Below are 27,656 nucleotides of genomic sequence, written 5' to 3' on the forward strand. Positions count from 1 at the left end.
TCTTGAAGGTCATTTCCAACCTTAGTGATTCTAGGATTCTATGATTCCTCTGCTTTGGACACAAAGACACACAAGGACACATAAAAGATCATATGAAGGCGCTGAGAAGGTATATATAGCTGCTTATGAGATGGAGAAACTGCCTTCGGCAAGAAACGCAAGCCGAGATGCAGCCCAGCACCCCTGGGCCAGAGAACCGCTGGTGCTAGGACAGAGGTGGCGCTAAGATGGCAGATGCCAGTCGAGAAGCCGAGATGATTACAGAGGGTGACCCCACTTCGCTTTCCTTACCCTTTCCCCCTCCCTCCTCCCCCTTTTCCAGAAGGGATAAAAACTCTTTTCAGCGCTTTATCAAGCATTTCCTCCCTGCTCCTTCGTCCCCTCCCCTTCATGGGCAGGAAACCCCACACAGAACGCTCTCCAGCTATCTTGGCCCGCGGCAGCCTCCGTGCCGCTGGGAGGAACGGGGGCGCTCTGCGGGCGCAGAGCTCCCTAAGATGGCGGTGGCGGCGGCACTGGTAGGGCCGGGCCCGCGGGCCGTGCTTGCCCGCTGCTGCCGGGCGGCCGGGCTGGCGGCTTACTCCTCCGTGCCCGCCGGCAGCACGGGGGAAGGCCAGCAACGGGAAGGTGAGGGCGGGGGGCGGCTCTCGGGCTGCGCCTGCTTCGCGTTTGCAAGCGAGGTGTTGTGTTCTTGTTACAGCTGCAGTGCGTTGTCTGAGTGTGTTCTGAGCGGCGGTGCCATGGGTTGCCGAGGGACGTCTGCGTTTGCTGTGTTTGCCCAAGCTGGGCGGTTTTGCTTGTTCTGAGCCCAGATGGGTCCAAACGCGCGGCACGCTGCTGGGCAGGGTTGTACCAGCAAGGTACAGCCTTCGAGGCTGCGTGGACGTCTGCTGTGTGCAGGCTCAGGAGGCCAGGCTACCGAGAGGGCCTTTGGGTGCTGTCAGGTGGTGAGCCTCAGGGCGCTGTAGGAGTAAAAAATGGCCTAAGTCGGAAATCTTTGTAACAGAATATGATCGGTACGAGTGAAGTGTGTCTGTGGGCGAATGCACCGCAAAAAAATAAGGGGTAATAAGAGGTAAAGGAACTCCAGCTGAGCTGTTGCAGAGACCTGTATGTGTTTTTTGTTTTAGATTTCTGTATAGCAAGAAGAGGAAGAACAGAATTAGGTCCATAAAACATGCAGATAAGGAAGACAAAAGAACTGTCAAATTCAGGAGTTTTTCCTGAGACTTATGAGGGTTAGGGGTGTAAAACAAATTAAGTCAATGGGAACAAAAGCATCCACTCATAAACTCCGTTCAGTGATTTTTGCTAAATAAGCACTGCATAGTAATGTGATAGCTATGCAGGACAGCAACAATACATTAAATTTACTCTCTCTCTCCCCACACCCCCACCCCCAATAGCTGAAAACAAATTTAATTTGTATGGGTACTACAGAATACGCTTTAAGTATTTTAAAAAAGCACTGCAAATCATTATTTTGTGTGCGTGTGTTTGAAGACAAGAAAGTGAAGATTTCTGTTTATACCAAAAATCCAGTGGGATTTGGTGGCTTCTGTATTTCTGTGAATCCCTTCCCATAGATCCAACTGATGGCCATTGATTTAAAAAAAAAAAAAAGAGCCTAATGGTTCAGGCCTGCTAAAAGAGAGTAAACTTTGTGTTACTGTATGCTGCTTCTTCTCTGTGTTCGCTCAATATGCACAATGAGCAATGTAAAATGGCAGAAAAGAAACTCATCAGTAAGTTCCCCATATAAAATTCAAAAAGAAAAACAGTACAATGTGTTAGCTTGAAACTTGAAATTGTTGTTGATGTGTTTCTAGGATAAACTCAATCTGACTGAATGGCTTCAAAGCCTTTATTATCTTAAGTTACAAAACAAGTGAGCAATCTGAGTATGTGATCTTCCCCTTCTTCCATATAAAGGCAAGGAAACAAAATCTTTGAAAAGCTTCTTATTTCCACAGAAAGATTACTCTGCACTATTAAGGACATCTGGCTTATTTCTCATGTCCTGATTTGAAAAATGTTTATCAGGAGGTGTTGTTGTTGTTTGTTTCTTTTGTCTGTAGCAATATAGAGATTTGGAATTACTTAAGAGTATTAATAGATATTGTTTTGGTAAAAGGGAAAAAAAAAAAGCATGCTGATTACATTATTTTTTTTTTTCCAGAAAACCATATAATAGTTTGTAATGAAAAATATTCCTTTTAATTTTTCTTCCAGCTTCAATAAGGAGAAGAGGCAGGACATCGCAGTTTGTAAGATCGGTAAGAACTGACACTATTTGCAGCTAACTCAGTGGTGTCTGAGAAACTAGTCTAAGCTGTAAACTTTAATAGTTTCTACAGGAACACCTTCAAAAGAAGGTGAAATGATCCAATGTGATGAAATTCCAGAACGCACGCCTAACTTCTTTAATCTCCTAGCTGTCTTTAGTCTGCATTCTTAAAAACAAAACAAACAAACAAAAAAAAACTAACATGTATCAAGGTCTTAAAAGTAGTATATAGCTGCATTTAAAAGAAAACCAAAAATCTTAATTTTGTTTTCAGTATGAATTTGCAGGATTTGAAAAGTGGTAATGTGATATGATTTTAAAGGCAAGTAGTAAAAGTGGACCAGGTGTAAATTTTTGTTCCGTTAACTTCCAAGTGTAGATGTAATGATACAGTAAAGCAGTCAGACCAGCTGAATGAGTATGTCTGTTTCTAGACTGATATACTATGTCTATGCCCTTCTAGATTAAAAAAAAAAAAAACGGAGGGGGGGCTTTGGGAAAAGAAACGGTGGTGCTTTATTTTATTTCTTTAAAGAGCTAATTTCTCTCTCGACTATGAAATACTGGTTTGATTCCACCCTCCTTCAATTTAACACAGCACAAGATAATGGCCAAATCTTCTTCCTAAGCATTTCTGAAATAAATGCAGTTTTATTATTTATATTGAGACAGGGAGGCCTGCCACCTGAATCTTGAGAGGCTGTCCTTTAAAAATTCCATTGGAAATGAACACTAATGTTTGATATTAAGGCGTGTTTTGAAATTCTTAGTGATGGGACTTCCTGAAGATATTATTTTAATAACTTCTTGTGTGTGTGTGTTCTTGCTGTCTCACAAAACCGCATCTCTCCTATCAAATTCCATAATTTTGTTTGTTAGCATGCACCTCCCAGAACTGAGAGAATGGCTGTCAACCAGGACTGGAGCAGTGTTTATCCAACAGCAGCTGCATTTAAAGCTGCATCTGTGCCTCTCCCGATTAGAATGGGTTACCCAGTAAAGAGAGGTGTACCTCCACCAAAAGAAGGCAACTTAGAGCTTATAAAGGTAAGCCACATTGAACTGGTATGTTTTAACTTTGAGAATTGTTGTTCATTAAGACTGCACTGCTTTGATTGGAATATTTTTCACAGAATCACAGAATTGTCTAGGTTGGACTAGGTGATCTTGAAGGTCTCTTCCAACCTCTGACCTAACACTAACCAGTCCTCCACTAAACCATATCACTAAGCTCTACATCTAAACTATCTACATCTATTTTATTGGGTAATGTTTTCTATAAAAAGTAGAATATTATTCTAGTTAGATAGTAGCAAACCTAAGAAAGAAATACAAGTGAGCCAAATCAGCAGACTTGGCTGGGGTTATCATGCCTATGACTTTTATAACTGGGTTTAAGTCTTATGCTAAATGAGACTTGAGGAGAGCCTTCTTACCTTAATTTTATATTTAATGTATTGAATTACGTTAACAAATGTTGAAAGTGTAATCAGATTTCAGTAATACCCCTTTTATTTATGAACAAAATGCTGTTATTTTGGTAACTTTTAGTATGTCTATTCTAGATTCCCAATTTTTTGCATCTTACTCCTCCTGCAATTAAGAAACACTGTGCAGCTCTCAAAGGTGAGGATTTGGTTTTTAGTTGTTTTCTTTATCTTTTTTTTTTTTTTTTTGGGGGGGGGAGGGGCATTGTTTAAAACAATGTCTGGTGCTTTTAAGACAATTCAAAGTGTAATTGTGTGACGGAGTAGGAAGTGAGATATGATCCACCGCTGAAGCTGGTTATTCATCAGGCTTTGGTTAGTCTTGTACTTTGGTTTTGCTTCATTAAAGTCATACAGGTGATGGGCAGGTAAGTCTTGTGAGGTTTCCAGTATACCAGTGAGACTATTAGGTAAAGTGCTTGTAGTGAAGAATTCATAGTTTAGAGTCTTAAGGAAAATGAATGATGGATATGATTCAGTTCTGAGAAGATTAAAGCCTGGTTTAATCACGGCTAATGGGCAGTCATTCTGGTATGCATTTAAAAAATGACATTAATAAAAGAGAGACTGTGTGACAGCAAGGTATGCAGGGGAGATAGAGGATTCAGTGAAGAACAAGAGCACGTCTGCCAGCTAGCCATTTAAGAGAACTAGATGTGGAAGCTAGTGTATGGAGGAGGTGATAAGAGAGATGTCTTGAATTGCCTGTATACAGATGTACACAGCATAGGAAACGGAAGGAATTAGAAGTCTGAGGAGTCAGAAACAGAGGGAAAGCTTGCTTGACTGAGATGCAGTGTGAAGAGTGAGCTGACTTGTGCCAAAAAGTACAGTTTGGATGCAGACCTTTGCTATGAAGATGGGTGGCAAGCTGGCTGAGATTTTGAGAATCAGTATCAGAGGACGCCAAGAAGGATGTATGGGTGGGCATCTTCCAAACTGGCTAATTACGAGGAGGAAGTGGATGAACGTTTCTTGAAACAGATTAAAAAACCCTCACAGTTACAAGCCTTAATTCATGGGGAACTGCAGCCATCTAAACATGTCCTGGAAGTGTAACAGAATGGGACAGAAACAACCAAGGAGACTTCTGGGGTACATTTATAGATAATATTTTGATGCAAATCCTGGTCAGACTGACCATGGGAGAGTTCTGTTGCATGTGCAGATAAGGAAGAGCTGGTTGGGGATGTGAAAGCTGCTGGCAGTCCTTGGTTGTGAAAAATGATAAGGTTCAAGATTCTGACAGAAGTAAGGAAGGCAAGTAGCATATTGACATCAATTTATTGATGCAAATTATCTGCCAGTTGATGAGGAGAGGTGATCTGAATTCATCGTTCACAGACAAGGAAGAATGGTCGCATACATGACAGCCTTGGTAATAGTGGTCATGGAACTGTGGAGTTAAAAATCCTGAGAGATGTGTGCAAAACAGACAGTGGAATTACAGCCAGGGCTTCAGGAGAATGGTTTTGCCTGCTCAGTAGTTTTGGCAGATCTTATGGGAGACTGTCCTGGCGGGGCAAAGTGGACAAGGAGAGCTGGTGGATGTTCAAGGACAGTCTTGTTAAAGCACAAGAATGGTCCATTCTAGTCAGCAGGACTTTGAGCAAGTATGTTAGAAGGACAGTATGGGTGAGCAGGGAACTCCTGAGTGACCTAAGGTGCAAAAATGAAAAACACAGAAAGTGGAAGCAAGTACAGATAGCCAAGGAGGAAGAGGATATTTTTCCTTGACAAAGGAAACAGGACAAGAGGGAAGATGCAGGCAACTAACTGCAGGTCAGTCAGCCTTACTGCAGTCTTTGGAAGGTTATGAAGGAAACTCTACTGTAAGCGACGTGCTTCCAAGTATGTGGAAAATGTGCATTACAAAAAGCTGGATGATGACAGAGAGCACTACTTCAGCAAGATTTCAGATAATTACAAACTGGGGGTAGAGAGGGGGTAATGGGCAAAACAGGTGACACAGCTGCCATTCAGAGAGATGTCAACATGCAGAAAAAAATCTGCTGGTGAGACCCTCATGAAGTTAAGCAAAGACAACTATAAAGTCTTGGGTCTGGGATGGAATAACTCATGTAGCTGTACAGGCTGCAGGGGAGCATATGGCTAGAAAACAGCTTAGCAGAAAAGGACGTGTGGGGCCCAGCAAGCTTTTGAAAGTTGAGCATGAAATGTTGAAGCAATGAAGGCTAACTGCATGTTGGGTTGTACTAACAAGAGAATAACCAGCACATTTAGGATTTTTGTTCCCCCCACTTCATTTGGAACATGAGACTACAGTTGGAGTGCTGTGTCCGGTTCTGAGAAACCCAGTACAAATAAGACTTTTGAGATACTGGAGCAAGTCTAGCAGAGACCCTGTCATTATCTGAATGAGTATGGTTTCATTTAAAAACTACTTCTAAAACATATATTACAATAAGTTTGAGGGGGAAAAAAATACGTTACTTGTTTTCCTTTTATTTTACAGATTTCTGCACTGAATGGCCAAGTGCTTTGAACAGCGATGAGAAATGTGAACAGCATTTTCCTGTTGAAATTGAGACAGTGGATTATGTTTCTGCAGGGACATCTATTCGTAATCCCAAAGCAAGAGTGGTGACTCTAAGAGTAAGTAGTACTCTGGTAAACACCAACCTTTGTTTTAAAAAGCCAAATGCTTGGCTTTCTTTTCAAAAACATTTACAAGTATGATACTTTGTAAGGGAGTATGGGAAATAGTTCCTTGAATGTCCAGAAAAAGTAGTGGTGAATTTCATATTGCAGCACGTTAAAATTGAGGTTTTAGTGATATGGATATGTATTTATAAATGAAGATTGAGCTCTGATATAGGCAAAATAGCATACATTCTGAAAAATCAGCTTTTCCGTATGTAGACGCTTGTAAGTTATCACTTAGTGTGGGGCTGCATGCTTCACTGAAAATATCACCAACTTTTTCTGAAGAGATCTTTTTTTCTTTTGGTGAGAAATCTCAGTCAAATTATACCTGAGGTCTGAGGACCTTGGTTTTGGCTTTGACTTTTCATCATTGTCCATGGCTGTTACACTGCATGTACTCAGAGAATTATTATATCAGAAGTTGTTTCATTGACTACAGCACCAGTAGTTGACTGGTGCTGTAGTTATGGGGATCTCAAGTAACCATTGTCTAAACAAGTATTTAGTCTTTCATGATACTGTTGATTCAGTCTATTGTGACTTATGATGCTTAATATTAATTTGCTAGAATATGATGGAGACAAATCTGGAATCAGTAGTTTGTCCAAAACCATACTAAATATTTAATTCCTAACTTGAAATGGCAAAATGTGGGGGAAGAGACGGTAGTGTTAGGAACAGAAGGTTAAGATCCAAAGGGAAAAGGAGAGTGTGTTTTCTAATTCTGCTTTATACTTGCCCTGCAGAACTGGAAAATCTTTTCTGCTACCTGTTTATCTGGTTGTTTTTTCACTTCAGCGAGCCCTCATTAAAATACTTACTGAGTGAAGACATTATGCATTTCTGTCAGGATTTACTTAAACTTGGTGGGGTCATGTAGATACATTTAAACCAAGACCACCTCTTTTTGTGTATTACTACTTTAAGTAGTTGTAAATGGTGTGTTTACTTGTTCTAACCGTCATATTTGTAGATGCATATCTGTATTAACGAATAGTGTTCTTTTATACATTTTTGGTACAGCTAAACCCATGATAATAATATCAGGGAAGAATAACTTTAAAAATCTAGGAAGCAGTGTTGTGAAAAAATTGAATTTGTGAATTGTGTGTACATACATTGTGGATTTTTTTCTTGTTTTTTGATGAGGGATGGCCCTAACTCTATACTTTAGTCATGTTTAGTACTAACCCAGGTAAAGCAAGCTAGTATTTCTTGTTTCAGTATCAGCTGGAATTGACTTGTGAAAATTGATTATTTGCAGTTTTTCTTAAGCTGCTGCTGATGATAAGGAAGAAGAGCCTCAATAGGCTTCTTTGCATTGCTTTTTTTTTAAACACTAATAATTATTTCAAAGGTGGTCTAAATTGAATTTTTGCTTTTGTGCTGAGTTATGACATAATTAGAGCATCTCTAGATTTCTTTGTTTTTAAATATGAATTAGAAATATGTCACCCTAAGCCTGTTTGTGATTTTCTTTTTTTTTTTCTGATTTGGTAAATGAAATTGTTTTGTCAGATAAAGCAAACTAATGCTGGAGATCTGGGTTGGTGTTTTTCAGTGTGCTGAAACATCCTATTAAGTTCAGAAGTCATGATCGTAATGTTGTATGTTTGTCACAGAGCTGTGTCTGAAACCCATTGGAGCATTATTTCTTTACGTGAATATTAGACAACGTTAAAGTATTTCTCAAAAACTCAGCAATTTGTGTGAGCATTGCCAGACAGCAGTGAGGGCAGGCTGTTCTGAAAGCGAAGGCGATACAGAAGCAGCAAAGCAAGCAGGGAAGTGACCTCCCCAAAAGGATGCAGTTACTACATGGGCAAGGCAGTAGAACTGGCCTGGTAATAGTCACCTTGTCCATTTGATGGTCCAGTAAGCACCTGACAAGTCTGTTGTGATAAGGCAAGCTTGAGGTCAAAAAGGGACCGGGATTAAGTGTGGTGACAATACCCAGAGTCAGTCAACAGTTTAATTAAATCCATAGAGATGCAGTACGAGTGAGGTCAGGCCAGTGAGTTAAAGATGTTGGTCAGGATCTGGATCAGTGAAGGCCATGGCCAGGCGCAGGCATAGCTGCATTGTGGCTCAGGCAAAGACTCAGTCTTGAGTGTCTCAGCTTAAACACAGCTTCTGTATGAAGCTACAAATGAAACTGACAGCTTTTTTCTTATGAAAGAAGTTTAAGTAGAAATATTCCATCTCAGCTTCTCTGAGAAGAAATGTATTAATTGAATATTCAGATTTATACATGCCTTGTATTGAAAAGCTTTTGACTAGTGATATAATTGTAAGAAATTCTGTAAGTGCATATTTAATAGCTATATTTTTAATTCCTGATAAAAGATATGCCTAACCATATCTCAAAATATTTTTCAGGGTGAAGAGATTGAATTTCTCCAAATAATTAAAAGTATTTTCTCTTGTATTCTAAGGTTAAACTATCTAACCTGAATTTGGATGACCATGCAAAGAAGAAGCTTATTAAACTTGTAGGAGAGCGGTACTGCAAGGATACAGATATACTCACTATTACAACAGACAGGTATGGTTGCAGAAAGGAAAAAAATGCCGTTAGCAATGGCTGCAGTAAAGAAAGCATAGTATCTCTTCTGGGTATATCAGTTAATTTTAATGTCTTTGCAACTTGCGTCTTTGTGTTTTTTTGTCTTTTCCCAGGCTAAAATTTATATTTAGATGTACCAATACTCCTATTCATGTGTTAAAAATTTAATGGACAGATTACATAATGTGAAACCTAATATATGCTTAATATTATAATACACATATTATAAGATTATAGTAATATTAATATTATAAGATATATATTACCATAGACAGTCTAATCCATTGTAAGTCAGTACTACTACTGAAAGGATTTCTCCTGAAGGTATAAAGATGGAAAAACAAAAGGAATTTTTTAATCAGTTTCTGTCCTTGATCTAGTTCACTGCAGGGCTTCTGGAGCTGACCAGAGGGAAAGCAGAGAGGAGAAAGGGAAGTAGGAATGCTCCTCTTAGTAGTAGCAATGCCAATAACGGTCCTCTGAGTAGCAGTGCCAATTTTTGTCTAATTAAACTCATTATACAGCTATAAAATCATTTGGGATTACCGGTGTAGGTCTCTTCTGTTTAGAATTGAACTGAATTCTGTTGACTTTGCTTGCTATTTGATTCCTTGGTGAGCTAGTAAGCAATACCTGGGAAATTATGTTGCATGCAGGACAAATAGTCTCCTAAGTCTGAATGCAAGGGTTTTCTTCTGTGCTTGCTATCAGTCTCTCTAGAAAAGAGAGAGAGGAGCTCTTGCTTATCAAAAAGATGTGAAACAAAACAGCCTGCTGGAAGAAGTGTGTGTGAGGGGAAAAAAGACAAGAGCTTATTGGAGATCAACATAAGGAAGAGATTAATGTCATCAAAGTCTCAGCAGTTGATTATGATGACTAATTTTAAGAAATACCGTGTTTCTGTAGTGCTGTATCTTATCCCAACACATTTTTACTTGTGATTTTGTTTTCACATACAGCTACATGCATGGACTTAAACTCTTCTTCTTAAGTTAATTGACTAGATCTTCTGATCTGAACTATATCTAATGGCTTTTTTCACTGTCTTCCTCCCTTCGGGTCTGGCAGAAAAATTGAGATTTTTAGGCTGTACATATTGATGTATGTTGTGTTCAACTTTGGCTATCTCTGGTAGAGGGCAAAGTGCAATCCAAGATAGGTTAATGTGGTTTTTAATGGTTCCTGAAGATCTGTAAGTTTTTTTTTTTTGTACGTTTTCCTTCAGACTTGCAGATGCTCATTCTTCCATGTCCTTAATAGTCATGCTTCTATTGTGATGTTATTCTTGGTTATGTGTAATTCAGAAATGTATGTGAATGAAACACACATTCCTGTAATACATGTATTTCCTAGGTTACAGATCAGAAAATTTGGTAGATCTAGTATTTTGTTCAAAAGTGATTTGGTTTCAGAAATGCTAGCTTTGTTTATATATTTTTTTCAGGTGCCCACTAAGAAGACAGAACTATGATTATGGAATACACCTCCTCACAGTTTTGTACCATGAATCTTGGGTAAGCAGTTGGGAAAAATCTCCCACATGTTGTTGCTCTCAGTCCCTTCATCCCTTTCTCCTACCTTCCTCACATCTTCATAAAATAAGAGATGAGGAAAAGGCGGAGGTGCTCAATGCCTTCTTTGCCTCAGTCTTTAGCGGCAATGCCGGATGTTCTCTGGATACCCAGTACCCTGAGCTGGTGGAAGGGGATGGGGAGCAGGATGTGGCCCTCATTATCCATGAAGAACTGGTTGGTGACCTACTACGGCACTTAGATGTGCACAAGTCGATGGGGCCAGATGGGATCCACCCAAGGGTACTGAGGGAACTGGCAGAGGAGCTGGCCAAGCCACTGTCCATCATTTATCAACAGTCCTGGCTATCGGGGGAGGTCCCAATCGACTGGCGGCTAGCAAACGTGACGCCCATCTACAAGAAGGGCCGGAGGGCAGACCCGGGAAACTACAGGCCTGTCAGTTTGACCTCAGTGCCAGGAAAGCTCATGGAGCAGATCCTCCTGAGAGTCATCATGCAGCACTTGCAGGGGAAGCAGGCGATCAGGCCCAGTCAGCATGGCTTTATGAAAGGCAGGTCATGCCTGACGAACCTGATCTCCTTCTATGACAAAGTGACGCGCTGGGTGGATGAGGGAAAGGCTGTGGATGTGGTCTACCTTGACTTCAGCAAGGCTTTTGACACCGTCTCCCACAGCATTCTCCTCAAGAAACTGGCTGCTCTTGGCTTGGACTGGCGCACGCTTCGTTGGGTTAGAAACTGGCTGGATAGCCGGGCCCAAAGAGTCGTGGTGAATGGAGCCAAGTCCAGTTGGAGGCCAGTCACTAGTGGCGTCCCCCAGGGCTCGGTGCTGGGGCCGGTCCTCTTTAATATCTTCATCGATGATCTGGACGAGGGCATCGAGTGCACCCTCAGTAAGTTCGCAGATGACACCAAGTTAGGTGCGTGTGTCGATCTGCTTGAGGGTAGGAAAGCTCTGCAGGAGGATCTGGATAGGCTGCACCGATGGGCTGAGGTCAACTGCATGAAGTTTAACAAGGCCAAGTGCCGGGTCCTGCACCTGGGGCGCAATAACCCCAAGCAGAGCTACAGGCTGGGAGAGGAATGGTTGGAAAGCTGCCAGGCAGAGAAGGACCTGGGAGTGATGGTGGACAGTCGGCTGAATATGAGCCAGCAGTGTGCTCAGGTGGCCAAGAAGGCCAACGGCATCCTGGCTTGTATTAGGAACAGCGTGACCAGCAGGGCTAGGGAGGTGATCGTCCCCCTGTATTCAGCTCTGGTGAGGCCGCACCTCGAGTACTGTGTTCAGTTTTGGGCCCCTCGCTACAAGAAGGACATCGAGGTGCTTGAGCGGGTGCAGAGAAGGGCGACGAAGCTGGTGAGGGGCCTGGAGAACAAGTGCTACGAGGAGCGGCTGAGGGAGCTGGGCTTGTTCAGCCTGGAGAAGAGGAGGCTCAGGGGCGACCTTATCGCTCTTTTTAGGTACCTCAAGGGAGGCTGTAGCGAGGTGGGGGTTGGCCTGTTCTCCCACGTGCCTGGTGACAGGACGAGGGGGAATGGGTTTAAGTTGAGCCAGGGGAGTTTTAGGTTAGATGTTAGGAAGAACTTCTTCACTGAAAGGGTTGTGAGGCACTGGAACAGGCTGCCCAGGGAAGTGGTGGAGTCACCATCCTTGGAAGTCTTCAAAAGACGTTTAGATGTAGAGCTTAGGGATATGGTTTAGTGGAGGGCTGTTAGCGTTAGGTTGGAGGTTGGACTCGATGACCTTGAGGTCTCTTCCAACCTAGAAAATTCTGTGATTCTGTGATAAACATTAATTGAAACTTGTGAAAAGTTCTGTGACTGCGCACAACTTAGGACAAATTATGCCAGACTCTTCCTCTTACCTACCACCTTTCTTCAAATTCAGTGGAGATGTTTGAATATTCAACAGTCATCTTAGACTTCATTTCTCTAACTTTACCAATGCTATGTTGTTTCTTGTATATGTTGTATGTTCTGTTGTATGTATGTATATGTTCTAATACATAGAATGCTATATCAGAAAGTTTAAAATTTTTGGAAGTAAACTTTCCTTGGAAGGCATAAGCTTTGAATTTATCTGAACTAGCAAAGCAAGCTGATTCAAATTAAGTTTCACAAGCAACTGAATATCACATTTGTCATAATGTTGTCTGTTTGCTGGAATAGATTCACTAGGAGAAGAGCGTTGATGTGTGTGAAAGTATGTATGTAAATCAGGCTGAAAAAGAAACCGGTGTAGAGAGGCATGGTAGTTAGAGGAAGGATCTGTAAACATGTTTGTAGTACAGTTTTTATTGGACTCAACAAAAAAGAAAGACCTTGAAGCAAAAGCATATGAGGAAGCATCTTGAAGTATCTGGGAATTACTGGATGTGTTCTAGCTTTAGTAACTAGAAAAATGTTACTATTGAGGAAGAAAACAAAGCAGACACACATGAACAAAATACAGTCAAGATTAGATACTGTATGTTAAAATCTTTATGGTCTAGAAGATGTTGATTCCCAGTAGCTAAGCAGATTGAAATTGTTTTTGTTTTCTTTAGTGTCTTACCTGGACAGTGAAATAATACACTGGAAAAAATAAACCTTGTGACTTATTTCTTCATAGTTTACTTCTTTTCTGAAGTTAGTTAATTTCTGACCTTAGTACTTCCTTTCTAACAATGAGCCTAAAACTGACTCAAAGTGTAGCAGAAAACACCCTCATTCTTAGGATTCTTTTAGTTTGGCAACATGCTGGGCTGCCTATGCATGGTATTCAAATAGAAATCAGGTGATTCCAGAGAAATGGTGTACTCTGTGATTGTCACTTCTTGCCTATGTGTTTGATAAAATGACCAGCTTTAAAGATAAACAAGTCTATTTAAAGAAGCAGAAGGGCTTATTTTCAACATGGAAGTTATAAAAACTGAAATACAATGTAGTGTCTAGATCTTGTCCAATTCCAAAATCTTCTATGTATTGCACAGTCTATCTTTTCTTGGAATTTTCCTGGTCTGTAGTAAACTGTAGCTGCAATTTGGAAGTGTTCTGCATCTTAAATACTCTCTCAAATTTTTTCTCAAGCCGGAAGGAGTGAGGACTGAGACTCCTTTTCGGATCTTTGTTTTTGCTCAGAAAAGGGATGCCATGCTGATCTGTTAGTTTTAGGGTTTCGTTGTGTCATGGTTAGTGTCCTGAATATAAATGAAGTTATTGCATCTCTTTACTAAAATATTTATTCCAAAATGAATACATTGTAAACTCTTCTGTAATCACTCAGTATAGGATGTATTTGGATTTTTTTCAAGTAGTTCATCTTGTTAAATTGTTATATAAGTGAAATAACTAACATAGAGGTATTAAAGACACTATTCCAATTTATTGATATTTCATTACATTTCTTAGGATTACATTTCTTAGGTAGTCCTCTCAAAATAGTAAAACATCTTCAGACCTTAGCTCTTTTACAGTGATTTTTTTAGATTTCTCTGTTATGATGCACTCTTTAAGTTGTAGCTGATTAGTTAAGAAAATTCAAACTTGCTATTTTCAGTTGTTAGTATTTGAATTAAATGTAGGTATTTAATATTTTGAGGAATTACTGTTCTTGATTTTGATCATTACAGTGATGACTGGAAATAAGGAGGTTGAGCTGTATCTTCTGCTCATTAGAAGTTTCCTTGACCATGTTTGGAATGGTAGAGTACATCAAATGTAAATCAACTTATGCTAACATCTTAAAAAATTTGTTTGCCTTATTTCAAGTGCTTTGTACACACGGATGTCTTTTTTCTGAACAGCATTACATTGCATTACAAATCTTAAATTAGAGAGAGATCGGTTTCCAGTATTTAACAATGGCAAGAAAGCTAGACACCACTCTCTTTATTAATTCCAGGCAGCCACCACATCTGTCCTTTGCTCTAGCATTACTTAGTGATAGAAGACAGGGCTATATGATATTGCTTTGGTAGTGTTCAGTATGTATTGAATACACACAAGTCTCTTTCCCTTTTATTACCTTTCAGCTTCCATGTTAATATTTGATGAGCTCATCAATCAGTTGTAATTGTCTTTGATTTCCATGAAAAATTGATGATCTGCTGTGACATGTTTTGTTTTGTTTTGTTTTTTCCATGATCACTGGTAATCCCTTTTAATAATTTGCTGAAAGATAGTTTGGATGCATTTTGTAAACCATATGCAAACAATCTGTGGTTTGTTTTAATCTGTGTGAACTTTAAATACTGGGGGCTGGGGAGAATTAGCTTTCCACGTAGACAGTAACATCAATCCCATTTACAGAACTAATTGCAAGACTGACTTTCCCAGCAGAGTGCCACACTGTGGTTTTCATGCATGTGCTTTATGGAATTAAATAAAAAGATGAAAGGAGTGTTCCATTCTTGCTGAGTGAAAGCAATGCTGATGGCATGTAAATTGTGCTGTTAATCCTGAAAATTTTGCCTGCTATCTCTAAAACATGGCATAACTCTATAATTTATAGTGGTCTCTGGATTCTGTGAACCAGCAATCATGTAAATATATTAAAAAGAAAAATCATCTGCTGATATACATCAGGAAGTTGGATTTTCAAGTGTAATTACCTTTTGAATTGCCACTGATTCTTTTATTATGGTTATAAAATAGAGCACCAAAACCAGAGCACCGGTTTAGGAATCTGAAACCTATTTTTAAAAGAAAGTCTGTGGGTTTGTTGGGTATGTAGTGAACTACATGCTATATACCGCTCTGTTTTGTAGAGAGAGGCGTTTCCAGCAGGAAGTTGCTCTTAAAGTAATGAGTATGAAGAGTTTAGCTCTGGTTTGTCTGTCTTTGCATATATGTGCTTAGAAGGCAGAATTCACCATTGTGTCTCAACAGTATCCTTTGTAGTACAACTTTTCTAGTATAGTCTTCCACTCTTAGCTTCAATTAAAATCAAGGGCATCCACATCTCAGCAATTCTGTTTGTAGAGCAGGTAGAGTTTGGATGGAATTATTTTGGAAGAATCCTAGTTGTAGTGTGTTTACAGCTGAAATATGCACTAAGTCTGAGACAGAAAGGAAAGAGGGAAAATTATCAACAATGTGTACTGCTCATCCTCAGAGCATGGTTAAGAATATGGTTAAAAATAGTGTTGTTTTTTTTTTCTTGCTTTGGGATTTGGAGAAGGGAGCTTGTTTGCATTATATAAATGAATAAAAGGTTATCCAAAACAAATTTGGCTAGCTGGTTTCTGAGAAGTACCACAGCCAAAGTGAAGGAAGCATGAAGATTGGTTAGTGCACTGAAATAAGCATTTTTCTCCTCTAACTTGTTAGCAGTTAATGGATGATGCAAGAAAACAGTAGCCAAATAGTGAAAGGCTCTGAAGATACCACAGAATCATAGAATATCCTGTATTTTAAGGGGCTTATGTGCATCATCAAGTCCAACTCTTGGCTTTACACAGGACCACCTAAAAAAATCTGACAGTGTTTGAGAGCATTGTCCAAACGTTTCTTGAACTCCAGCACTGTTACCACAGTAACAGTCACAGTTAGGTGCTGTTACCACTCCTTTGGGGAGCCTGTTCCAGTGCCTGACCACCGTCTTGGTGAAGAACCTCTTTCATCCAACCTGAGCCTTTGACACAGCTCTATGCTGTTCCCTTGGGTTCTGTTGCTGATCACCAGCAAGAAGAGATCAGCGCCTACCCCTCCATCCCCCCTCATAAGGAAGCTGTAGGCTGTGATGAGGCTTTCCTTCTCTGGCCTGAACAATCCAGGTGACTTCAGCTGTTCCTCATATGTCTTGCCCTCTACACCCTCCACCGTCTTTGTAGCCCATCTCTAGACACAGTCCAATAGTTACGTCTTATATTGTGGTGCTCAAAACTGCACATTGTACTCAAAGTGAGGCTGCACCAGCGCAGAGTAGAAAGGGACGTTCACTTCCCTCAACTGGCAAGCAATGTTGTGCTTGATGCACCCCAGGATATGTTTGTCCCTCTTGGCTGCCAGGGCACACTGACTCATGTTCAATCTGCTGTCAGCCAAAACTTCCAGATCCCTTTCCACCCTCTCCAAGTCAGTACATATAGCCATGGTTCCCCTGTCCCAAGTTCAGAATACAGCACTTGCTCTTGTTAAACTTTATATTGTTTGTGCTTGCCCAGCTCTCTGATTTGTCAAGATGTCTCTGCAAGACGTCTCCACCCTTGATGGAGTCAACAGCTCTTCTCAATTTTGCTGTCATCTGCAAACTTAGTTAGAATACTATACCTTCAAGTCCAGCATCCAAGTCTTTTATGAAAACATCAAAGAGAATTGCCCATAAAATGGAGCTCTGGGAAACCCATGTAGTGATTTGCCATCAGCCTGGTGTAACCCCATGTACTGTAACCTTTTAAGCCTGATACATCAGCTAACTGTTCACCCATTGTAGTATGTGTTTATCTGTATGCTGGACATTTTGTCCAGAAGGATATTATGAGAAGCAGTATTGAAGGCATTACAGAAGTTCAAAAAGATTACATCACTTGGTTTCCCTTGGTCAACTATGTGGGTGACCATGTTGTAAAAGGAAACTTCATCACCATCATTGGTGTTGAAGACGGAGGCAAAGAGAGCTTTAAGTATCTCTGTTTTAGTCTATGTTCCTGTATCGTGACAGTCCTCATAAAGAAATGGACCAATGTTTTTTCTGGTCCTCCTGCTGCTGTTAACATACCTTTTTTTTTTTTAAAAAACAAAAACAAAAACCAAACTTTTATTGCTCCCTACAGTACTGGTGAGCTTCAACTGTAATTGAACTGTTTTGCATGGATTTTTCTCCCTGCAATGGTGAGAAGCATTTCTGTAGTCCTCCCAAGTTGCCCAATCTTGTTTCCAGTGGCCATGTACTTTATTTTTTTCAACTTAAGTTCCAGAACTTCTGCTGGCTTGCCTGACTTCTGACATTTTGGAATTGCCTATTCTGTGCTCTGGAGAAGTGATGCTTAAAAATTGTCCTGCATTGATAGACCCCAGTGTCTTCCAAAGCCCTTTCCCAGGGGACCTTTACTAACTAGTACTGTGAAGTCTGTTCTCCCCAAATCCAGAGTTGAAGTTCTTGTAGCAGTTTACCTCCTATCATTGAAGGTTTTAAATTCAGCTACTTTGTGGTTGCTATGGCCAAGATGGTCAGCAATCACCACTTCACCCGTGAGACCGCTGTTCACAAGCAATAGATGCAAGAGTATACGTTTCCTAGTTGTCTCTCTTAGTTCATGTACCAAGAAGTTATCTGTGACTGAACCAAGGTTTTTAGCTCATCTTACTTGTTCTTCATGCCATGTGCGTTGGTGTAGAAATATTTCAAATGTGCTTTGTTGTACCCAGCACCTTCATGAGCAGACTGAAGGATCTCAGTAGTACACAGTTGCTCAAGTTTTGGCGTGCTGTCCCATACCTTAGCAGCAGTGGGCCCGGTTTTATTCTTTTCCTCCAAATATAAAGCTTTGTTGATCAGCCCTTATAATCCCTGTGCAAAAGTCCTTTTCCCCCACTGGAAAAAATGTGTAACCTGTCAGGCATCAGCAGGCCTGGTGTTGTGTAGGCCATCCCATATGCTGGAGGATATTGTCAGGTGGAGAGGATCTTGCAGGAAAATTCAGGCATATTTTACAAGTTTGAGAGCTCCCTTTTTTGAATGCATAGAGAAGGAACTAAAACGAAGGAAAACTTTACTGGATTTTGTGTGGGGGTAAGTTTTAGAGGAAAAAGCAGAGTTAACACTGAGAGAGAAGAGAGGGGAAACGAGTAGAAAGACTGCTGGTAAGTGTTAAGATAAAGAAGCTGACAAAGGTGACAGGAGTGCAAAAAAAAAGTCCATTCATGGCCTGGGAATAGAGAAGGTAGCTAAGGCTGTATGATTACTTTTAGGGAAAGTGGGATACTACTGGGTAGCCTTTGGGCTATAAACCCTAGTGATTAGTAGTTTTAAAAGAGTATTGCATTTGAAACTGTCCTCTCTTTCCTGTTTCTTGTTTTCACATGTAAGCATAAGCAATGGACTTCAGCAAAATCTTGCTAAAGCTGAGGGCATTCAGGACTTTTCAGGGTTGTGCTATGACTTTATGAAAACATAATGCAGTGTTACCAATTGGCATTTAATCTGTATTTAGACAACTAGAAACCCTTTATTTGGAAGCAGGAAATGTGATGATTTTTTCATTATTTAGTAGATATCCATGTAATTAATAGTGTAGCCCTTACTATTGGCAAGGGGTATCTTGCTTTTTTCTGGCAGTCCTTGTTACTTTCTGGCAGGCAGGATTGCTTGCTTGCTTATTTTAATAGAGGAAGTGAAGGATGAGAGGAGGAAAAAAGTGGATTAATTGTCTGGTCCATGACCTATGTTTATTATCATGGTTTCAAATGAAATGCATGGTAATGTAGCTATTAATAATAAAGCTATTGGAAGTTGTTCAAAATACTGGCAGCACACTGGTGGATTGATAGGTGTTGCTTGGTAACTATTCTGGGTTTATGTGGGAAGGTTTTGGTAGCAGGAGGGCTGCAGGGGAGGCCTTCGTGAGAAGTATAGAACCTGCTTCAAGTTAGGTAAGAGCCAGTTCCACACAGCTCCAAAAGGAACCCAGCCAAGCCAATAAGTGATGTTGGTTGCACCTCCGTGAGAGCAGACTTAAGAAAGGGGGAAAAACTGCTGCAAAAGAGTAGCTGGGAGAGAGGAGTGAGAACCAGCCCTTCAGCCCCCAAAGTCAGTGCAGCAGGAGGTGCTCCAGGCACGCAGCAGCAGTTTCCCTGCAGCCTGTGCAGAGGCCCCTGGTGGAGCAGGCTGTCCCCCTGCAGCCCATGGGTCCCACATGGAACAGATCTCCACGCTGCAGCCCATGGAGGAGCCCCTGGTGGAGCAGGTGGATGTGGCCTGGAGGAGGCTGCGGCCCATGGAGAGCCCCCACAGGAGCAGGCCCTGGGCCGGAGCTGCAGCCCATGGAAAGGAGTCCATGCAGGAGCAGGGAGTCTGGGGGGAGCTGTTGCCCACCTGTGGGGGGCCGTGCTGTAGCAGTTTGCTCCTGGGGGATGGTACGGAGCCATGTGGGAGCGGCTCTTGAAGAGCTGTAGCCTGTGGGAAGTCCCTGCAGGCTCACGTTGGGAAGGTCGGCATCCCGTGGAAAGTAGCAGTTGAGATACAGCATTAGGGACTGACTGCAGTCCCCATTCCCTTGCACTGCTCAGGGAGAGGACGTAGAAGAGGGTGAGTATTTTTAGAGAGGGAAGGTGTTTGTTTTTAGTTTCTCGCTGTTCTAGCTTTTTAGTGTTAGGCAATAAATTATATTAATCTCCCTATGCTGAGTCTGTTTTGCCCGTGATGATAATTGTTGAAGGATGTCCCAGTCCTAATCTCACCCCTTGAGCCGTTCCCTTCATATTTTCTCCCCCTTTCCCTTTGAGGAAGGGGAGCGAGAGAGCAGTTGTGGTGTTCAGCTGCCCATCAGGGTAAAACCACCACAGTAAGACAGCGTGCTGATTTTTGAGAGGGATCTGAACAGGGGGAGCAGTACTTGCATCTGCAAGTCCTACTGCATTCTTGGTTCAACCATTCATATTACAGGTTGGCTAATGAGGTTGTCTAAATCTAATAAAGAGCTCAATTTCTTTGGAATCCGTTACCTAAAAAGGTGCTGAAGTAGCAAAAAATACACCATCAGATTCCAGGCTGATGCATTTGGCAGCTTGATTTTGGTAAATGCAGGTAGATGTCAGACACGTGAGTCCAGTTACCTTTAAAACATTCAGATTTGAAAAGCAAATTCACTATTTTAAAAATACTTTTGATCTAAAAATGTTTTAATGCTTTGAGATCTTCATGTTTAATGACTTTCAGGCTGTTAATAAAATGTTTGTGTTTTTATTAGCTTTTAGAACTTATTCAGTAGATATCTGACTTGCACCATCTGGCAAGGAATCAAACTTGTTTGGGACTTTCCTTTTTAAATTTTAAAGTCCTTTAAAAAAAACTCCATGGGATTCTTTAAAATTCCTTTAAAATTCCTTTGGATTTTTCTTTTTAAAATTTAAATTCCTTTTAAAATTACTTCCTAGGATTATGCCTGGAGTGAATTCTCCAAATGAAAGGTTGAGATATGTTAGGTAGATTGTTAAACAGCAGCTCAAACAGTTGTATTTTTGCTGCTTTACATGATGGTACTTCTTGTATACTGTAACAGCAGCTCTTAAAAACTTAATGCATTTTAATGGTATTCAGTTGTTTTTAAAGAGTAGTAGATTGCTGCCCTCCAGTGGTTGAAAATAGCATAAACTGATTTCTTTGCACTCAGCTGGGATTAATATTTTATTAATAAAAAGTAAAATTGTGTTATGAGTTTAAAGTAGGAGGGAATGCCAAGTGAGCAGACAGTTAAATTTCCAATAAGGAAAACCATTAATAGTAGTTTATAAATGGAAGGGATCTGAAAAAGATAGAGTGAAAAGGAAATAAAACAGAGTTGTTTTAAATCAGTCGAGACTACAGAAAGTTGCAGCAATATAACGAGGTCCTGCTCCACATGATTTTCAACATATACAAATACAAGTTGATGCAGCATGGAGGAATCATCCTGCATTACACAGACCTGGTAAGATAATTAGTAAAAAGTTGCCCTTTCATTTTCTATTCTCCAGTGTACCTCTTAAGTAAAATGTGTAGTGTGACAAGAAAAGGAGGGCTGTAACCCAGTGATTGTACCTGTACATGTACCTGAGAGAGAAGGATACGGAGCTCTGGACACTGTTTAGTATCACTGAAGACTTCTTAGTGTAGATTTCCTGTCTTTTAGAATAACGAAGTGTGATATAATTACGTCCTTCGTACAATAGTGTTCCTTCAATACCATACCTTATATATAGTACAAATAACACAACCTGATGCTGAGGTGAGAGTGATCTCTAATGTTGTGATACTTAAAAAGATACTTACAGATAAAGGTACTTACTTTGTTTTCAAAAGTATATCATATTTTATTATGCACTCACCAATGATCAAAATCTAATAACTTGCAAAGAGTCTATCATTATTGTCAGTCAGAAAAGATAAAGTTAGGTAGCATAATAGATTTTCAATTTAATAAACTCTCTTTGAATATCTGAACTAAAATATTTAAAATCAAATGAAAGAAATATACTATCAGGAAATATGCATTGCAGTGAAAAAAGTTAAACTACTTTGCTTGGAACCACAGGGGATGAACACTGAAGCAAACATTTATCATGAAGCCAAAGTTGAAACAAAGCTGTAGCTTGCAGTGGTTGAATTAAAAATTGTCTACGTAATATTTCTGACTTTATAGAAGTCTGTTGCATTATTTTCAGCCCAGGAAAGTTGTTACTGTTTTTTGAAGAGGTAGTCTAGATTATGGTGACTACTGGAGACTCAAAGTTAGTGGCAGAATCAGAGATGAAGTCTATTGAATTTCATAAAGTATGGAACTATCTCTTACATCCACTTTTATTTTTTGAGGCAAAGTTCTGTTGTTCTACTCTTTCCTATCTGCTTATTCTCCTTTTTTTATTTTACACTTGTCCCTTACTGAAATCTTTAGTACTCACAGTCTTCCTCCAAATTTTCCTTGATACTCTAGAGGTCCTTTCTGCCTTGTGCTATTGCTGCATTATAGAGAATACTTTCGTGAGTTCCGACCAAAGTATTTTAACCTATTCTGTGTTACCAAGCAAATAAAAAATAAATAAAATTGTGTCCAATCTCTTCACATACAAACATGTCTTGCCCTATTTACAAATTTACAGTGATATTTATTCTTAAATTGCCAACTTAATACTGCACTTCAGTGCTGTAATATCTCTAAAAATATACATATCTATTTTGGCAACTCCTCTTTGGCTAAGAGGTATCCAGTAATTTGGAGCATCCTAGCATTTCTTACCTGAAAATCTGAAATCTGTGATTATTGTACCACAGAGGTTTTTGTTTTGTTTTGTTATATCCATTCAGTACTAAGGAAGAAGTATATTATATCCAGCCTATATAGAATTTGAAATGTCACTTTCAATTTAGGAAATCTCCTCCTTTCAAATAAAATCCCACTGCAATACTTGTTCTTTGCTAAACAGCATTATTTTTTAAACTGTCCAAAATGTCAACTGTCAATTGACTAGAATGCGTCATGTTTTTATTTTTATTTTTTTTAATATGTGTGCCAAATACAATTTCAGTTGAAATGTCTTCCCCAAAAGAAACACCAGAGAAGTAACAATACTAAACCCCCATGTGGCTGCGACAAAGTTTAGGAAGGATAAGCTGGCAGAAAAACCACGACACAGTGAAAAGCATACTGAAGTGATCAAAAATGATTTCCTATTTTTCTATAAAGTTTCAGTTTGTATTGATGCTTCTTAGGTAATGACTCTTATGTAAAAAGCAGTTTCATTGGCTGGAGTACAACTGGAGTATATATGCTGTGTCAGCACATCAGATTAAGCCTTCATTTTGGGAGGTTTACAAACCTTTCCAGTGCTTAAACTGTAGCACAGCAGATTTGCTTAGATATAAATAGAAATAAATTCTTACTCTGTTTATGACATCGGTATTTATGTATTTGCATTAGGAAGTATATTTTGTTTAGCAGTAGGTTTAACTCCTTTGATTTTTAGATGAAAAGGTGTTTGTTTTGTTGTGGTCACCTTCCCTCCCAAATTCTAATCGGAAGTTATAATGAGAGAAAGTTGAAGTTACCAGCTGAGTGCATTATCAGCCAGGCTGGTTAATATTTACTGAGATACTGTGTTCTGTGTGATAGAATGAAGCAATTGCTTTTAGTTGATTTTATAAAGAAATATTTATTCATGAATTTTAACCCAGTTCCTAAAGTGTGGATTCTCAAAATATGTTACACACCTTCACACCTATATTCCAGTTCTCATTGTTTTATTCTTGTTTACTACATTCTTTACTAACATTTTAAATTTGCAGGGAACAAAAATACCTAACTAATAAAAGTCAGAGTGGAGACCTCCTTTTCAAAGGTTCTTTCTTTGTCTTATTTTTCTTCATAACACCTTAGACTGAGACTACAACATTTGCAGTATTTCCACGATTCAGAGTTCATGGGTACTGGTCTACCTCGTGTGCTTTTTCAAATGAAAATATACTTCACTTTTTTTTCCCCTCTCGCAATAAATCTGGTTGAAAAGGTATTTAAGTTTCACTCAATACATTCAGCTTGCAAAAATCTGGATTCTGTTCAGTTTCCTGTTTGTGATGTATGTCTGGACCTGTGTACAGCAGGATAACTTTTCATTTTGAGGCATGGCCACCAACATAGCAGTAGTGGATACAAGCTGCTTGTAGTAGGGCTGGGGAACAGATTTTGAAATCTCCCCCTACCATCAAATCACTTCCTGGCTCCCTTATCCCCCCAGAAGTCAGATTTTGTTTTAAAATCCATTTTGATACACCATTCTGCTGGGAAAGATTCCAAGGAAGAAATACTTTGTGTTGTCGTTTTTTTCTTGTGTGTGTGTGTGGTTTTTTTTTTTTTTTTGTGTGTGTTCTGTAGCTCAAAAGAGTCAGGGAAACTGTTAATCTGTTTATCAGCATGCATCTTTGAAATCCCAGAAGTAACTTGTGGAGCAATAGAGATAAATGTAATAACTGTGGTTAGTACTTGTTGTCTCCTCTATAACTTGAAGGCATTTAAAAGCCTTACAATGATCTTTTGTTTGAACTTCAAACTTGACTCTGGCAAATGGTCCAGAGACTGACCAGGGGTGATATCCATATTCCTTTACTCTTGAGAAACTCGATCCCTGTGAGAGAAGTTTTGCTTTAAAAAATGTCTTGGATGCCATTGTGCAGGTAAATGAGGGATATGTAAAATAGGATGTCATTCTTAACTTTAAGAATGTGTCAGTCTCCATTTTGATTCCTGTTATTTTTCAAACATACAAGGAATAACTTACTAACTTGCTCTACTACTGTTTTAGCAATAAGCAGTAGACTAGACTAGAGTATGTCCTTTATTTCCCTCTAGAAAATGAAGTTCTTTTACTTCTGTGTTGTATTGTGTCCAGGTTTTAATGTCAGTCATATGAGCCTTTTAGTAATGTTAATTACTGTTTCTGACTAAACATTTGGACTCTGTTTTAAAAGACAAGAGATTCCATTCACCAGATGCAGCATTTATTGAAGTATTTTTAAATTCAGATAGACAGACCCAAGCACACAGGGTTATAGGTAGAAAACAATTCTCAGGCATTAATTAAACTTTGTTAAATATTACGATTCAGCTGCAAAAGCCTTGTTGACTAATGGACAGGATAGTTCATTAAATAAAGAAAATCTCCTGTGATTGTCAAGTTTATTTGAATTCTGCAGTCATGTGTCAGTAATGAGAGTTAGTTGTTACTAGCATAGCAGAGCTAAAAATTTACTGAAGAACCCTTTATGGCAAGGGATTAAAAAAAAAAAAAAACAACAAAAAGAGCAGACCAAACACAAAATGCTATGAATGCTTTAGTAGAATAGTTCTTTAAGCTTACTTCTAGAGAGATAAGCTTTTGATTTATACAACAACTACGTAAGGAAAAACATGACCACCAAAAAAAAAGTGCATCAATTTGTGATTCTTACATAGTTTGGAAAAAAAGATAATGTCAGCATTGTTTACATTAATAATACACAATACTTATTTGTATATTTTTAAAATATGTAAGTATACCAACTATCTACATATACATATTTGCAAGTGTGCAATAAAAATGAAATTAAAACAGCACGTTATGACATTGAAACGTCCCTTAAATAGCAGGAGGTCCCACTAAATTAGGGAAATGTTTAGATACAAAATTTACTCTAAGTATCAACTGCCTAAGCCACGTATTTACAGGCACTAGGATGATGTCTTGTGTACTCAACTTCTGATCCTGTCTAATCCTGCAATGCCAATTAGGTTTAAAAAAAAAAAAAAGCACCTTGTGGATAGAGATTCTTTGGAGGAGCAGTGTTTTGCAGGAAGAGGAAATGGATTAATTGCTGGTGTTTTTCCTTATGAGTCACAATTTAAACATTTCCCAAATGCTGAAGGATTGCTCTCTCTCATCATAGGTTACTTGGTATGAACTGTTTCAGTTGGCATATTATAGCCAATGTAAACATACCAAAATCATATGCTAGGGACAATAATAGCTAGGTGACTATTTAGAAAGCTTGAGAATTTAGATTGACTTAAATTTACTACTTCTAGAACCTTTTTTATTATTCATTATGTATATATAATCCATAAAGTTTTCTTCTCATCCGGACTGGTCTTGTTATATCTGTCAGCTATATAAATAACTTGGTAAGTGGGAGGGAAGAAACTCACTGTGCACAGAAAACGTATGGTGTATGGGCATCTCTTTGAACTCTGAGGCTGGAGTTACAAGACTTATACTTCAGAGGACAAATGTCTTCCAGAATAGAAGGTTGTGTGTTGTTTTTTATAAGTGAATTGGAATGAGAGGGAAATGTTTCTACAAATTACTATAGCTTTGTTTCAGTTTTCAGTAGCCTTTAAAATAAGGTGTATTTTCTTTCAGAAAACAGAGATGTGGGAGAGTGAGAAGACTGAAGAAGACATGGAGGAGTATATCTGGGAAAATAGCTGCTCTCAGAAAAATGCCCTGGATACACTACTTCGAATAAAAGCCACAGAGAATGTTAGTAATGTAGCTAAGGAGGAGCTGCTTGCATCTGAAGTAGTTAAGAATTACAGAAACTCTGTAACTGCACTTAAAAATGAAGGTGAAACAGAAAGTAACATGTCTCAGTATAAGGAATCTGTGAAGAAATTGTTAAATATATAAGCATTACCATGAAAGATTCTGCAGGTACATCTGATTATTATAGACATATTAAACTATAGTTAATAGCTCTGTATGATATGGATATGTAATTATTTGGAACCTTAACCAAAGCTATGAAACTTGATGATAAATTCATTTTAAAAGTAGTCAGATATTTCTTTATTGTTGGATTTTCTTGTAAACATAATTTTTCTGTTCATGAATCTTGTTCTTTGAATAAACTATATTTTGAGTCATATTGGGAACTTGAACATTCTATTCTGTGCTTTCTTAGCATGGGAGATCCAGGCACAGTTCTGTATTTAATCACATTCTGACTTCTCACACAACTTCTTGGCATATAGTTAAACAGTTTTCAAAACAATAAAATGACTTAGGCTCCAAGTTCCATTAACCTTGAGGCTTTTAGTTAAGAGATTTAAAGTTTCTAAATGTTTTCCAAATGTCACTCAGTATTTTTTCTACCTCTGCGCCCCATCTGTTAAGTAAAGGTAGTGTTCCATGAGTTTTAACTGTTGGAGAGGTGTTGAAGTATGCTGAGTGGTGAGTACTATGCTGAGTTGGTGAGTACTGAGGTGAGTACATTGCCTAAATACAAATGGACTGAGTCTTTATACATTGATGCGTGCTGAGTATTTTCTTGAGCGTACCCAGGTTTGGCAAGGAAAAAAAAAGTAGCTTCCCACTCTGCTGTGAAGCACAGAGGAGGAAATAAAATGGATGCTTATATTTGGTAATTTATATTTGAAAGGAATTGATTTGAAAGATTAGAATCATAAGAAACTTCTATTGCCTTCTCACAATTAAATAAAAAATCCTTAAAAGTACCAGTGTGAAAGTACATAACTCTGTTGTTGCTTTTATTGTATCTCCTCAGCTTGCTAAGATTTCAGCTTAGAGAGAAAGCCTTCATTTTCTGGAAGGGGTGGAAGGAGTTTTCATCAGACTAACAGATTCTGCATGCCTTTAAAAGACCCTAGCATGTGGCGTTGCCAGCAGCTGGTTGAGAGGAAACAGCCTTAGAATAAGAACATTAAAGATGGAAGAAGTGAACTGATTTTTGCAGTGTTTGGTGTGTCTTAACTTATTTGCTGCTAAGGCTTCTCATTGTTTTTTGCTTACATATAGCCAAAGAGTGTATTTATTCCCATTTCTAAAGTAATGAAAGTTTGGTAAGCATTATTTTGGAAGGAGACTGAGTTTAATGCATTTTTTTCCTTCCTATGAAAGTTTTGCCCTACCTGAAGATGCGTTTGAAAAAATTGTGTCTTGTGATGCATT

At 39.1% G+C, this 27,656-nt stretch overlaps 1 protein-coding gene across 2 annotated transcripts; it reads left to right on the forward strand.

Annotated features, from left to right (window-relative positions):
• The first annotated feature begins 226 nt into the window (after positions 1-226).
• Positions 227-26,611, forward strand: MRPS35 (mitochondrial ribosomal protein S35). Of its 2 annotated transcripts, none has more exons than XM_084527606.1 (8): positions 227-627; positions 2,233-2,276; positions 3,167-3,334; positions 3,853-3,913; positions 6,251-6,390; positions 8,877-8,986; positions 10,452-10,521; positions 26,109-26,611. In XM_084527606.1, the coding sequence occupies exons 1-8, from the start codon at positions 228-230 to the stop codon at positions 26,373-26,375; spliced, it is 1,260 nt and encodes a 419-aa protein (XP_084383732.1). In that variant the 5' UTR covers position 227; the 3' UTR covers positions 26,376-26,611. The 2 variants fall into 2 exon arrangements, with proteins under 2 accessions (XP_084383732.1, XP_084383733.1); XM_084527607.1 differs by lacking the exon at positions 26,109-26,611 and adding an exon at positions 12,327-14,945 and having other exon boundaries at positions 10,452-10,605.
• Positions 26,612-27,656: the final 1,045 nt, after the last annotated feature.

Source organism: Aythya ferina, assembly GCF_964211825.1.
Source record: "Aythya ferina genome assembly, chromosome: 1".
In the NCBI taxonomy this organism is placed as follows: domain Eukaryota; kingdom Metazoa; phylum Chordata; class Aves; order Anseriformes; family Anatidae; genus Aythya; species Aythya ferina.